Source organism: Podarcis muralis, chromosome 12, assembly GCF_964188315.1.
Source record: "Podarcis muralis chromosome 12, rPodMur119.hap1.1, whole genome shotgun sequence".
Taxonomy (NCBI): Eukaryota; Metazoa; Chordata; class Lepidosauria; order Squamata; family Lacertidae; genus Podarcis; species Podarcis muralis.
In genome coordinates this window covers 1,972,181-1,986,544 of record NC_135666.1, presented here as the reverse complement: position 1 = coordinate 1,986,544, position 14,364 = coordinate 1,972,181, and the positions used below count along the sequence as shown (strand labels likewise).

Genomic DNA, 14,364 nt, shown 5'->3' with positions numbered 1-14,364 from the left:
ATTTTTAAATATATATTATATATCTAATAATGCCAGATCATCCTGGAGCCAGAGGAAAGCCAAGGCCGGATCTGAGGATCCACCACAGCTCACAAACCTATTTAAGGGGGAGAAGCGGGGCTTGGTTGCCCCATATTCTCCTGTGCCGACTCCGTCTCGGGAGCCTGTACAATGGGAGAGGGGTGCAGGCAGGAAATGGGGGGCGACCCCCATTAGAACCGCCATATCCACCTTGTGGTGGGCATTGTGCCCAAGGCCAAGTCAGTAGAGTTCAGGGTGAAGTGAATGATGGGGGGCATCCCCCCCGGAGGGTCCCCTCTGCCCTCCCCACCATTCTTATGGCACTGCTCTCCAGGCCAAATCCTGCCACTGTTCTTCGTAAGGCCATGGCCAGGCGGGAGGATCCCCTCAGCCTCCTCTTCTCTCCCCTCAGCCTGGGGCCACATGACAGGCAATGCGCCCTCGGGCTCCATTTTGTGAGGCCAGCATGGTGGGGGAAACAGCCTCTCTCCGCTTGCCAGGAAGGGCCACTTTGGGGAGTGGGCTTGGGGGTTCCCGACTCCTCTGTGGAAGCCCCTCTGGAAAAGCCTTCCCCAACAGGGCAGCCATTTTGGTGCAGCATCAATCCAGCCCCACAGTTCTGATGCGTGAAATGGCGACCGGAGCCAAGAGGGCGATGAGGGGGGCAGAAATATGTGCCCCAAATAGGCCACGTTTTCCTCCTCCTGTTCCTTGATGACAGTGATATTAAGTCCCTTCACCCAGAGCTTTTCAGCTTCATAAATAGGGTGCTAGTCAGGGATGTGAGAGATTACACCGAACACTCAGAAGGGATATTATGAAAAGTGAATGGCAGCGTATCTCCTTCCTCATCGCTTTTCCAGGCCTGAAATCGCAGGAGTTAAGGAGGGGTGCTCTTGAGTTTTGTGCAAACGCTGCAGGATGGGCAGAAATCACAGAACAAATATTGTTAACCTAGAAGCTGACTGTGCAAGTTTCTCTCCCCCCCTCAGAAGCAAAAGGAGTGAATTGCCCTAAGCAGTTTGAGGACTGGTTCTGAGGAGAATTTTGGACACTTTCCCCTCAGAAACAGCTAGGATTTTCCCGCTCTTTTTCCTGAGGCCACCAGAACAGCAGGTTCAAAATGTTTCCCTCCAGAGCAGCATCGGAAGAGCCTTTGGCCAGTCAAAGAAATAAGATTTGTGAGGGGAGTTCATCATGAGGAGTTCAAAAGGTTCCTTTCCCTAGGCAGGCGGGGGGGATTTTGGGCGCAAAAGATGTTGCTGAACTGCAACTCCCACCGGCCCCAGCTAGCCTGGCCAAAGGGCCGGGTGGTGGGAGTTGTAGTTCATCAGCCTCAGGAGGGGCAAAGGTTCCCCACGCCTGCCTGAAGGGACGGCCCCATCACATTTATACCGGGAGGCAAACTCCTGTCAGCTCTTCCACCCTCTGAATACACAGAATTTCCTCCTTCATCTGTGAGGGGTTGGAAGGGTTCCCTCAGAGCATGGCCCTGCTGCTGCCACAGTGCATAAAAATGAAAGATAATATTTATTATCACTGTTATTGTTTGTATACCGTCCTTCACCCAAACATCTCAGGGCCCTCCTTCCGGGGTGGACTGCTTTTGCTCCAGAAAGCCTCTTCTCTCCCAATCTCATAAAATTGAGGCTGATTGTGGCTCGATGTCGAGGGAAACCTTCCTCTACTGCCAAGAGCCCCCATATCTGAGGCCAAGATGGAGGCCCTGCTGACAACCTCTTTCCCAAAAGCCCAGGGGGGAGAACAGATCCCCTGTGATGTCGATCCCTGCTGTATGAAACCAGCCAGCTTCCATGGATCCATTTTGGGTCCAGATACCAGGAAAGGGAGGGTTGTGCAACTAAGGACCTTGTTTCTGCATGGATCCGACTTGTGGGGAGGCCACAGGAGGGGTTGGACTAGATGGCCCTTGGGGTCCCTTCCACCTCTATGATGCACTGCTGAAGAGCCTTTTTGGAGTGAAATGCTGACGAGTGGAAATGGGTTCCCACTATCTCGCAACTTCCTTCTCCCCCTGAAAGTGATCCTTGTCCCCTTGCACTTTGTGACTCCCGAATATATAAAAGGAAAAGTGGCCTCTGTGCCTGAAGCAGACTTGTGCTTTAAGAGGGGACCAACGCAAGTCGTTCTGTTCCCCTGAAATAACTCAAGCAAGAGAGCCACTTGTGGGCAAGGGGAGAGTCATCCAATTTCCACGTTTCTGGTAAGACGCGTTTGCACATTAGAAGTTGTCGCGGCTTCTTTTTTTGTCAAAGGCTTCTTTTGCATGGTTGCTGCAAACCGTTCCAGCTGGCATCTTGCAGAGGGGACTGGGTGACGGGGATCTTGCGCTGATGATGCCCTCGCCTCCTGCTCTCTGGCTCTTTGGAAAGGCCACAAATCCATCCTGACAGGGCCCAGACTTGGAGCAAAGGAATGAAGGCTGCAGCGCAAGGCTCTCTTGGGCTTTTGGGGTGGGACTAGGGGGCAGTGGCGTAGCGTGGGTTGTCAGCACCCGGGGCAAGGCAAGTAATTTGCGCCCCTTAACCCGTGGATTTGCGCCCCCTAACCCGTGGATTTGCGCCCCCTAACCTGTGGATTTGCCCTAACCCCAGATGTTGCGCCCGGTGCGGCCGGCCCCCCCTGCACCCCCCACGCTACACCACTGCTAGGGGGACCCCTGCCCTGACTCCTAAGATGCTGAGAACCTCTGCTGCTGCCAGTTGCTTCCTTGCAGGAGGGATGGGGCAGGCGGCTGTGGACCATCTGGGCTATTGCATCCTGGACATTTCTGTGTGTTCCCTTGGTTTGTTTTACCAGTCTCCATCAATTAATGAGAAAAGTACTTCAGTCATTGATGGCATCCCCCATTGTTTATTCTTATCTACTCTCTGCCCCTTTCTCCTATTTTAAGACTGCAGCATGTGTGAGATTGCTCTTAATCCTCGCAATTTGGGGGAGACCTGCATCAGATCTCTTTCTCTCCCTCTCTGCCCTACCTTTCCTTTTGCCTCATCTTGGGGGAAAGCTGGGGGTGTCAAGAGAAATTGAGGGATCTTCAAAGGGTTGGCACCCTGCCCAGTTTCTGCAAGCACAATCAGAGCGTAGGTGGAACTCAGCTCCAACTCCACTTCTGCTATCCCACACCTTTGGTTTCCCCCACTCTGTATAGGAGGAATCTTCCCTCCTTGCAAAGTGATGGAATGAAAGGTCTGCTGCCCAGGAAGAGAGGCTGAGAGCAGGTGGCAAATTGTGGAACCCATTTCCTTGGCAGATCTCTTGTGCTGCTGAAATGTGTACTGCCTTGAACTCTGTTTAATTGAGGTGTGGTGGGGTGAACAGCTGGGTGCTGGAGGCACCTAATGCCCCATCAGGTGTGGTCCTGGTCTCCTTGAATGTGGGGTAAAGATACTACTCTGAAGGAAGCCCTCCTTGGATATCTAAATTTCTACAAAAAGGGAAAGAAATAGGAACAAACATGAGCAGCTTTGTCTTGTAAACTTGGCCCTGCTCTTCTTCCTTTTGGCAGCTTCAAGATTATTCCAGCCACACTCTCCTGCCAAATCTGCAACTGTTTCCGCCAACACATTAATAGCCTGGCCAGTAATCTGGCTGCTGCATTCTAGACTGGTTGATTTTTCCAAGTGGTGCTGGATCTGGTGCGCAGAGTGCAGGGAGTTCAGACTGGGCTCTGCTAAGTGCAGTGAAAGCAAAAGAGGCGAAGGAACAGGGAACTCAAGTTCACAGCCGGTCAAGGCCAGTTGTAAGGAAGGTTTCTCCCCAGCCAGAGCCTTTCCCAGAAAGGGAGAGATTTCCTTTCCCCAGTGTAAATGCAACCCACACTACAACTGGTTAGGGTTTTCTGGTCAGGGGTGTGTGTGTGTGTGTGTGTGTGTGTGTGTTTGAGAATATAATTTCATAAAACTATCATTTTGATTATTCCATTTACTTTTGAGTTTATGGCCTAGCTAAACTGCCTTTTACAGTACAGAACTAGCTGCTTTTAGGGACTGCATGTAGTGAACGTCCGTTCCAGAACACGGAAAAGAATAAATTGTTATGGGCTCTATGGTGGTCACCGTATGCCTGAAAAGAGAATCGGCCAGACAGGGCAACTGGGATTAATCTTGAGTTGTTTTGCAGACAGATGGAAAAGGGTATTGGGAGACATTTAATGAACAGGAAACGTAGTCAAAGCCTTAATAAAGAAAGACCCTGGAAGTGGTTAAATGTAAACGGATGCTTTAGCTGAGATTCCTGCATTGCAGGGGGTTGGACTAGATTACTCTAGGGGGTCCCTTCCAACACACCTGGAGTACTTTGTAAGGTTCAGGGCGCCACAGTTTAAGAAAGATACTGACAAGCTGGAACGTGTGCTGGGGCAGGAGACCAAGATGATGAAGAGACAGGAAACCAAGCTTTTGGGGGGAGCGGTTGAGGGAGTTGGGTGTGGTTAGCCTGGAGAAGAGAAAACTGAGACATGATATGAGAGCCATCTTGAAATACCTGAAGGGATGACACAGGGAAGATGGAACAGGCTCTTTGCTGCTGGTCCAGGGGGCAGGACCTGAACCAGTGGATTCAAATGTCAAGAAATGACTTTCCAGCTGAGCATTAGGAAGAACCTTCTGACGGAAGGAGCTGTTCGACTGTGGGACACACTCCCTTGTTGTTGGGTGGTGGTCTCTCCTTCCTTGGAGGTTTTCAAGCAGAGGTTGGATGGCCATCTGACCTGGATGCTTTAGTTGAGATTCCGTCAGGGATTCTTCACCTGTGGGTTGCAGGGGGTTGGACTAGATGACCTTTGGGTGTTCCTTCCAACTCTACAGTTCTGTGTTCCTCTACAAAAGATTTTCTTTTTTAAAATGTATTTTTATTAAAGATTTTCTTTATTTACAAAGGTAGGTGCAATGTCTCTCTCTCATATTTTTTCCCCATGTAACATTTTCCTTTTTACAAATCGGTTTCATTTGTTGAGAGATTAGGAAGACTAGGGGGAAAGAGGCTGAGGGGGGAAAGGTGAGTGGGGGTGGGTGGGGTGGTGATGTTTCTATTTTACTTAATATATGTGGGGTTTTGTGTCAGCGTTGCTTGTGCAGGTTCTCTGCTATTCACTTGTGTTCCTTTGGTAGTGAGAGAGGTTGGGGTTGGCCTGGGGTGTGGCTGTTCATTTGTGGTTGGCTGTGGTGATCTTTGTTTTCTTGTGTGAGTGGGGTGGGTGGGTGTTTTGGGTCAGGTTAGCCATATTGATTTGTATGCTGTTGGTGGATTTTTGTCATTGTCTTGTTGGGCTGTGTATGCGATAAAGGGGAGCCATACCAGGGTGAAGGTGTCTTCTTCTATTTGTCCCCCTGTCAGTTTCAGTTTATTAGTTAATTTTTCTAGTAGGGCTGTTTCCCATACTATTTGGTACCTTGGTCCATGCTTACTCCTGACAGGTCTCTCCAGTGTCTGGTTATTATGTTTCTGGCTGCTGAGAGTAGGTGCGTTATGAGTTCTTTGTGGTGTAAGTGGGCATTCTTGTCTTGGAAGCTGTTTAGTAGGGCCAATTCTGGGGTGATTTCTAATACTTGCTTGGTTATTTTACATATTAATCGTATGGCTGCTGTCCAGAATAGTTGGATTTTGGGACACTCCAACCACATGTGGAGATATGTGCCTGTGGAGGTGACCCTCTCCAGCATTTTGGTGAGGTTCCTGGGCATATTAGCGCTATTTTTCTTGGAGTTAGGTACCACCTGCAGGTGATTTTCAGAGTGAGTTCTTTTTTCTTTTCTTTTTTGATATGGATTTTAAGCGGGGTTTAGACCACATTCTGGTCCATTGAGTGGGGTTAATCTCATAGCCTATGTCATCCTCCCATTGTTTTTTGATTGTATCTAGGGAGTTTGTGAGATTTTGGAGTAGTATTTTGTATATTGCGGATACCATCCCTTTACAGTGTTATTTGGCTCCCATTGTGCCATGAACTTCTTGGTGCAGCACAAGGAGTAATATAAGAGAGCAGCAACTTCCATTTCAGCTTGTATTCATCACGATCAGCGCTGCTTCCACTGCAGTTTGTTTCTGCCAAATACTACTTTGTGTATCTCGCTGTTAGCTATGGCAGCATCATTCATAATTATTGTTGTTGTTGTGTGATTTGGCTGGCTGCATGTATGAGTTCCCCACTTTGATAGCCTCCTTGAATACTGTGCCAGAGTGGTGCCAAAACTGGTGGTGGTAGAATATTTCTCTACCATCCGAAATGTTCTCAGCAGGCACAATTCTCAGCCAAACGGAAATTCAGTGTAGGAAGCACCCAGTGGTTGTTCCTGGAAAATATTGATCTTCCCTTCCAGCTCCTGTGATCCCTTGTGCCCGCCCAAACCCTTTCCAGAGGGCCTGGATAGTGTAGCGTCTGCCATACAGGGCTGCAGTGGGATTCACCTGACTTTGGGCCTAGGAATCCTGTCCAAGCAGAACCCCCATTGGCACATGATCCCTTTGCCCAGTTTCAGGGTGATTTCCGCTCCCACTACAATTCTGTGTGACACAGTCCCCTTTGTTCAGGGTGCAGGGATCACTGGATAGAGATCAACTGCTACAGGGGGCTGTAGATGGGAGGGAAGAAGATCAGTTGCACAAGCAGCCTTGAATATGTGCAACTACTGCATACAACCGTCTAATTCCCCCCATGTGACATTACCTCCCACCTCCCTTTTTGGGGGGTCTTGAAGGCATGTTGGCATCCCTCTTTGGATGGTAGTGCTAATCTTCCTCTTTTCCCCACACACTTTGCATGCCGAATAATCTTTCCAGAGTCCTTCACATCTCTTGTTTCTTGCAGGGAGGTGAAGGCAGGAGAGCAACCTGGACCAGAGCCATGGACAGATCAGATGACACGGTTGAAATACCAGCCCTGGGCCGCCCATTCCAGCTGGGGATGCTGTACGACTGTCGTAAAGATGCCCTCATCCCAGGTAGAGCTGGTGCAAGGAAGAGCTTACACTTAGCAGTTGGCCCAAACAGTGCAGTTTCAGTGCTAAACATGCTCCTCAAATTCATTTTCAACATCCCTTACTGTCTGCTTCCACTTCTTTTGCCAACGTTTGTGTTCCTTTATGTTCTCTTCATTTGGACAAGACTTCCACTTATTAAAAAGAAGTATTCTTGCCCGTGATAGCGTCTTTGCTCCTTAACCTTGCTGGCATTGTTTTGGCCCAAATCATCACCATCAACATCTGTCAATAAAGATTCAGCAGGTGTGTTCTGTTTCAATTTTTTAAAGCTTACTGAAAACCTTTGTAGTCCACCAGGCCTATGCAGGCCATTAAGAATACATCTTTCCACAATTATTACTGTAGGTAAAAAAACCAGGACTTTTTTTCAGAACCTGCCAGAACTCAGTTCCGGCACCTCTCAGGTGGGCACAATTGCATTATAAGAGAACAAGGGAAGCATTCATGGAGAGTTCTTTTTTCCTTGAAAAATACCACATTAAACATAAAAAACTTCCCTAAACAGGGCTGCCTTCAGATGTCTTCTATAGGTTGTCTAGTTACCTTTCTCCTTGGCTCAGGGGTCACATAACTCCATACCCTCCAACATTTCTCTGATGAAAATAGGGATCTCCTAAGCCTAAGGGACAGCGGAACATTCAGGGATCAAATCAGAAACCGGGATGCCTTGTGTAAATCCAAGACTGTCCCTGGAAAACTGGGACACCTGGAGGGACTGTAATCCATTGTGGTGTTCCTGTACCAATAATTTAACAACTTTCACCACTGTAACTAAGCCAAGTTTTACTCCCTGTGTTTTCTGACTGCTGTATGGAAAAGGACATGAATCTGACCTTTGGAGAGTTTTTAAGTAAACCATTACGAACTTACCAAACATGTGGTCTTTTTCAATGCTGGGGGGGGGGGGGGGACTATTTTGGAAGGAACTCACAAGCACATATTTTAAAGGTCTGACAACCTAAATTTCCACACTTTGCTTTGCTGCATATTTTGTGATTTTAAATCTGCTGATGTTCTCTCACCAAAGTGTTTTGCCCCAACTTGGATCTTGGCCCCCAGGGAACTCTCCTTATGTATACCCATTTTTTCCGTGCCAGTCAACAACTAGCACCAGCTCTCTAGGGCCTCAAGCAGGAGATGTTCACAGCCCTAAATGGTGGTGATTGAATCTTATCCCTGCTGATGAGCCAGTGCCCACCCCCTTTCTGAGGCCTGTACAACAGAAGCTCATGAAATGTTCACATTTCTTCCACTATCATATCTGGTCAAAGATTTTCCCTGCCTTTTGCAAAGTTTTACAAAACTGCACAAACCTATTTCGTTGCGGATGACAGTGGGACAAAATTCATGAGTGCAGACATTGTGGACAGTGATAGCTCTATTTTATCTCCTTGTTTCTCTGTACAACCTTAGGCATTAGGCTAATTGTGTTCTACATTTGTATGGACATACTCAAGCCTTGCATATTTCTCTGCTTTATCCCAGGAATCACCCTCTGGGACCACAACTCGCTTCAGAAGGACTTGTGTATCAAACCTCAACCCAAGGCTGAATATGAAATCATTGCATCTGACTCCATCGATGATAAGGCCTCTGCCCTCAATGTCTCAGCATCACTCAAGGCCAGTTTTTTGGGGGGATTGGTTGAAGTGGGTGGATCAGGCAAATTCCTTCAAGCCACCAAGAAGTCCACGAAACAGGCCAGAGTCACTCTGCAGTACAAAGCTACCACCAAGTATTCACAGCTGACCATGAGCCATTTGGGAACCCAAAATGTTATTTATCCAGCTGTTTTTGAGCATGGCACAGCCACCCATGTTGTCACTGCCATCTTGTATGGAGCCCAAGCTTTCTTTGTGTTTGACCGAAATGTCTCTTCTTCCGAGTCTGTGCAAGATATACAAGGAAGCCTCCACGCTGCGATCAACTTGATTGCAGTCTCTATCAAAGGGGAAGCATCTGTCCAGATAGAGGAGAAGGAAAAAGCCCAAACGGAGAATTTCAGCTGCAAGTTCTATGGGGATTTTTCTTTGGAAAGTAATCCGGTGACTTTTCAAGATGCCATGAAAGTCTACACTGCTCTGCCCCAAAAGCTCGGGGAGGATGGAGAGAAGGCTGTGCCTGTCAGAGTATGGCTGTACCCACTGACCAAGCTAGATTCCAGAGCAGCTAAGATGGTGCGTGAAATCAGCTTAACTCTGATCTTTGATGCTCAAACTGTCTTGGAGAATCTGAATGAAATCAACATGCGATGTAATGATCTGGCTATGAATCCTGTTGCTGAAAACTTCCCAGAATTCAAGATGAAAATCAAGAGATTCAAGGATCTGTGCAAGCAGCACAGGCAGACTTTCCAGAAACACCTGGCAGGAATCCTGCCTTTGATCCGGGGAGGGGGGAAAGAGGAAAGTGTTCTGGTGGACATTTTAATGTCCATTAACCAGTCTCCCTTCAACAGGCAAAGACTCAGTGAGTTTTTGGATGCCAAGGAACGAGAGATTAATTTGGTGAATTCTTACCTTAGAATCCTAAGTGGAATGGAAGTAATCTCTTCCCAGAACAAACTGGAAGAAATCGTGCTAAACCCTGTGAATGAGTTTGTTGTCTCATTTACCTTCACTTCTTTACATGATGAGGAACCATTTTTAGCCACCTTACAAGACTGGCTTCAGAAAGATTTTTTTCAGGAAACAGCAAATTCCACCAGTGGCCAGTCAACACCCAAGAACAGTAAAGCCTGGTTTGAGCACCAAGAGAGAAACCGGAAGGCTCGTAAAGCTGCCAAATCCATTACAGATTTTGCCCGGGTCAATAAATCAAATGAGAATACCCGGTTCCTTGTGGCTTCTGTCCCAGATCAGGACAACCCAGGTGCTTCCATTTACCTCTATCAAGATGGGGAGATGTTCAGCAGCAACTTTGAGCTGCCCTCAAAACCTTACCCTCCACTGATTGGCCAAATTGGACATGAGAGTGTGCAGCTGACATTTCAACCAGCTGAGTATGGGAGGGCTTCAATCTCTAGCTATCAAGTAGAGTACAAGATTGCAGGAGAAGAAAATTGGAAGATTGTGAATACTGAGGACAGTCAGGAGACATTCCAAGTGAGAGGGTTGAGTGCAAACACAGAATACCAATTCCGATACACCGCTAGGAGCAAACCAGGACTTAGTGAGACTAGTGATTTGAGTAGATCTGTACAGACACGTCCTACCAGCCCTCCTGGGGAACTGAGAGTGATAATTGCAGAGTCTTCCAAAATCAGTCTTGTCTGGGAGAGCCCAAAGGTCTTTGGCCAGGGAGCTGTAATAAAGGAATACAAAGTGGACTACAGTGAAGAGGCTGGAGAGGCAAAAAGCAAGGACAAAGATGAATGGGCTGAAAAAAGAACAGGGAAGAAAACAGAGTTCTGTGAGATGGATGGTCTGAAGCCCCAGACACCCTACAGATTCAGAGTCTCAGCCATGTGTGCCGGTGGGGCTGAGAGTGAGCCCAGCAAAGAGATTGAGGTTTCCACATTGGAAGGAGACAAGAAGAGAGTAGCTTGTAAATACCTCCAAGGCAGCACCCGCGTGGAGGATGGGCCACCAGCAGTGTATGCTCTGCCACTGAAGCCCATACAGGATGTCTCTGGATCCTGTCTAACATACCAGCTAGGGAAAGAGAACATTCAGGCCCCCAACAAAGTGATTATGGTGATGGGGGCAACAGGGTCAGGGAAAACCACTCTCATCAATGGAATGATCAATTATGTCCTGGGTGTGCAATGGGGAGATAAATTCCGATTCAAACTTATTCCTGAAAATACCAACAGAAGCCAAGCTCAAAGCCAAACATCAGAAGTGACCGCCTACGTTGTCCACCACTGCAAGGGTTTCCAAGTCCCCTATTCCCTCACCATTATTGACACTCCAGAATTTGGAGACACAAGAGGAATAGAGCATGACAAGTTGATAACAAAGCAGATACGGGAGTTTTTCTCCTCCCCAGGGGGCACCGATCATATAGACGCCATCTGTATTGTCGTCCAGGCCTCTTTTGTTCGTTTAACTCATGCCCAGAAATACGTCTTTGACTCTGTGCTCTCCATCTTTGGCAAAGATATAAAGGACAACATCCAAGTCCTGATCACATTTGCAGATGGACAGACCCCTCCTGTTCTCGAGGCCATTAAGGAAGCCAATGTACCATGTGCTAAGGATGCCAAGGGCACGCCTGTGCACTTCAAATTCAACAATTCAGCACTGTTTGCCAACAATCCAGTGGAGCCCGGAGGCAACTTCAATTTTGATAAAATGTTTTGGAAAATAGGCACCATGAGCATGAAGACCTTCTTTGATTCATCCCACACGCTAGAAAGCAAGAGCTTAACATTGACAAAGGAAGTGCTCAGGGAGCGAAAAGAGCTTGAAGTTGCTATTGAAGGGTTGCAGCCCCAAATCAAAGCTGGACTGGCCAAGCTGGAAGAACTGAGGAAGACGCAGGAAGCCCTGGACAAGCATAAGGTTGACGTGGCGGCAAACAGAAACTTTACATATGAGGTAGAGGTAACTGTATCAAAGAAGGAGGATATATCTGGCATGGGAAAATACATAACTAATTGCATGAATTGTCACTTCACCTGTCACTATCCTTGTAGAATTCCTAGAGTTGAAGATAAGCATGGTTGTGCAGCTATCAATAAGAGGACTGGAAGATGCAGAGTCTGTCCGCGCCAGTGTGAGTGGAGTGTGCACTACCATCAGAAATACAAATTTGAATATACCACAAAAAAAGAGAGCAGGACCTATAAAGAACTGAAGCAAAAGTATGAACGTGCCTCTGGTGAGCTGATGACCACAGAGAAATTGCTTGAAAAGCTTAATGAGGAATATGAAGAAGTGAAACACATCTTAGAAGAGCTCATCAAGAAATCATCTCAAAGCCTCCAGTGCCTTCAGGAGATTGCACTGAAGCCCAACCCACTCTCTACCCCAGAGTACATTGATCTGCTCATCATGTCCGAAGAACAGGAGCTGAAGCCTGGATATCAGCAGCGAATCCGGTCCCTGAAGGAAGTGAGGAAAGTAGCTGAGTTAATACAGAAAATTGCCAACAAGGAGCCTCTGCTACCTGGAGAGCAGAAGCTGTATGATCAAATTGAAGAAAAAAAGTCCTCTCTAGGAGGCAAACTTAGGAAATGGGGGGAAGTTGTTGTAAACTGGCTTAAATAATGGGGTCATGTATAGCTTTTCAGGCACCCTTTGTTTGCTTTTGGCTATCAGCAGAGAGCTCAGGTTCTGTGAGTGTAATTCAGACCAGAGTCTCTTGCTCTCTGTGCATACTTGGATGAAGGTGGCTATGGAAACATTTGTACCTGTCGTGAGGTGAGCTTATCCACTTCTTCATTTGCCCGGCCAGTTTCGCTCGGGGAAACCTTTAGTGCTGAATCAGAACTAACAGCAATCGGGTTTTCCGTGGAATGCCATTTGTTCTGATTTAGCGCTAAAGAGCAGGCTGGGGGTAAGCAGTGGGGCAAAGACAAAATTGCTTGGAGCTGTGCCTGGAAAGTGTGCAATGAGAGGAAAACTGCTCAGAACCATGCTTCCCGGGCACAGAACAGACAGAAGTGTGAACGAGCCCTTTGTTGCTGCAGACAAAATGCTTCCCAGTCATAGTTCCTACCAGCTTATTGTCTAATTGGTGTTGGGTGATGAAATATACTCAGAGTCGCAAAGTGATTTCATGCTCTTTATTCAGCTCATAGTAGTGAGGAGGAATGAATGAATGTCCCCTCAAAGTATCTGCTTTATATACATTATTTACACAATGGGCTGCACATGATTGGCTAATTCCGGAATTCTACTGTAAGCCAATCAGGTTGTGGATTCACTTCTATCTGGAGCATGATTGGGTGGTTCCTGCCAACCAATCATACTGTTGCATTGTTCTAGGACCAATCAGACTGCTGCATTCTGAATCCTATTGTTCTAGGACCAATCAGACTGCTGCATTTTGGATCCTATTGTTCTAGGACCAATCCGACTGCTGCAGTTTAGATCCTATTCAACTCAGTACATAACAGGTGAAATGCTGTTCTCTCCAGGGATTTGTATTATCTCCGATGACTGCCAATAATAATAATAATAGGGAAAGTGAATGGGGTCTCATATGGAAGTGCTGCTTCTGACCACCCCAGCATAGAAACGTGCCCATAAACCTGCCTGCCCTAGCAGTCTTTGGAACGTGATTGGAAACTTGGGGTGTTGCAGGAATGCTCTTGACAGGAGCGGCTTATGGCCCCTTTGTCCTAGCAAGCTTTTGACCTGCCTGATTGATCTCTCTCCCATTCTTCCTTATCCATAGAATCTTAGAATTGTAGAGTTGGAAGAGACCCTGAGGGTCATCTAGTCCAATGCCTGCAATGCAGGAACTCAACTAAAGCATCCATGACAGATGGCCACCCAACCTCTGCTTAAAAACCTTCAATAAAGGAGAGTCCACAACCTTCAGAGGCAGCCTCTTCCACAGTCAAACTACTCTTACCATCGGAAAGTTCTTCCTAATATTTAGTCAGAGCTCCTTTCTGGTAACTTGAATCCATGGATCTGGTTCCTACCCTCTGGAGCCCTTCAGATATGAAGATGTTTCTCCTGTCTCCTCTTAGTCTCCTCTTCTCCAGGCTAAACATACCCGGCTCCCTCAACCGTTCCTCATAAGGCTGGGTTTCCAGAGTATATTTTCAACTGGCGACTGATTGGAATCTCTGTGGGTGTGATTACTTGTAATATTTTTTCTTTCATTTTCTTATTGCTAGCCATCTAGATGTATTTTTGAAGATCCAGTAGGATATACTTTCTTTTTGAAAACACTCCTTAGCACTTAACCCTGGATATATCTGCATTTTGGGGGAGAATATTCTATTGCTCTTTGTACCAGCAGTGCCAAAGAGGCTCCCTGCCAAGGAATTCCTGGGGCTGAATCAGGAATCCAGTCGGAAGGATCCATGCCTAGAAGCCATATTCACCCTCAGGCGACTAGGGCATGACCAGATCACCTCTGCTGGCTGACAACTAGGTCAGACCAGATCCTGCCTCTCTCCCTGCACTGGGAGACTGCTGAGAAACTTGACTGCTGGAGATGTCTTGTGCACTTTGCATTTTGAACCCTGCACGCTGTAACCACAACTGCCCGCTGATTTCTCCCATGTTTGGGGAGTCATGTTTTACTGCTCCTTGCCTGCTTCCTGCAGCTGTGCCGTGAAACAGCCTCTAAATAAAAGCTACTCTGTTCTTTAAGAATGGTCTCATCAATGTCTCCTGAGCAGGGCCTGTGCAAGACATTTTGCTACCTGAGGCGAATT

General features: G+C 47.2%; 1 protein-coding gene across 3 annotated transcripts in view; it reads left to right on the top strand.

Moving 5' to 3' along the window:
* The window catches only part of LOC114607268 (uncharacterized), a 17,050-nt gene extending 2,686 nt beyond the window's left edge, over positions 1-14,364 (top strand). Inside the window, exons 1-4 of one of the 3 annotated variants that reach the window (XR_013390282.1) lie at positions 982-2,245; positions 6,851-6,983; positions 8,508-12,711; positions 13,087-14,361. Coding sequence is in view for 2 of the 3 variants with exons in the window: in XM_077916597.1 (XP_077772723.1) it covers positions 6,887-6,983; positions 8,508-12,235 (3,825 nt within the window). In the remaining variant the exon portion in view is untranslated. Of the gene's footprint in view, positions 1-981; positions 2,246-6,850; positions 6,984-8,507 lie in introns of those variants that run through there. The other 2 variants (XM_028750308.2, XM_077916597.1) reach the window with 2 other exon arrangements.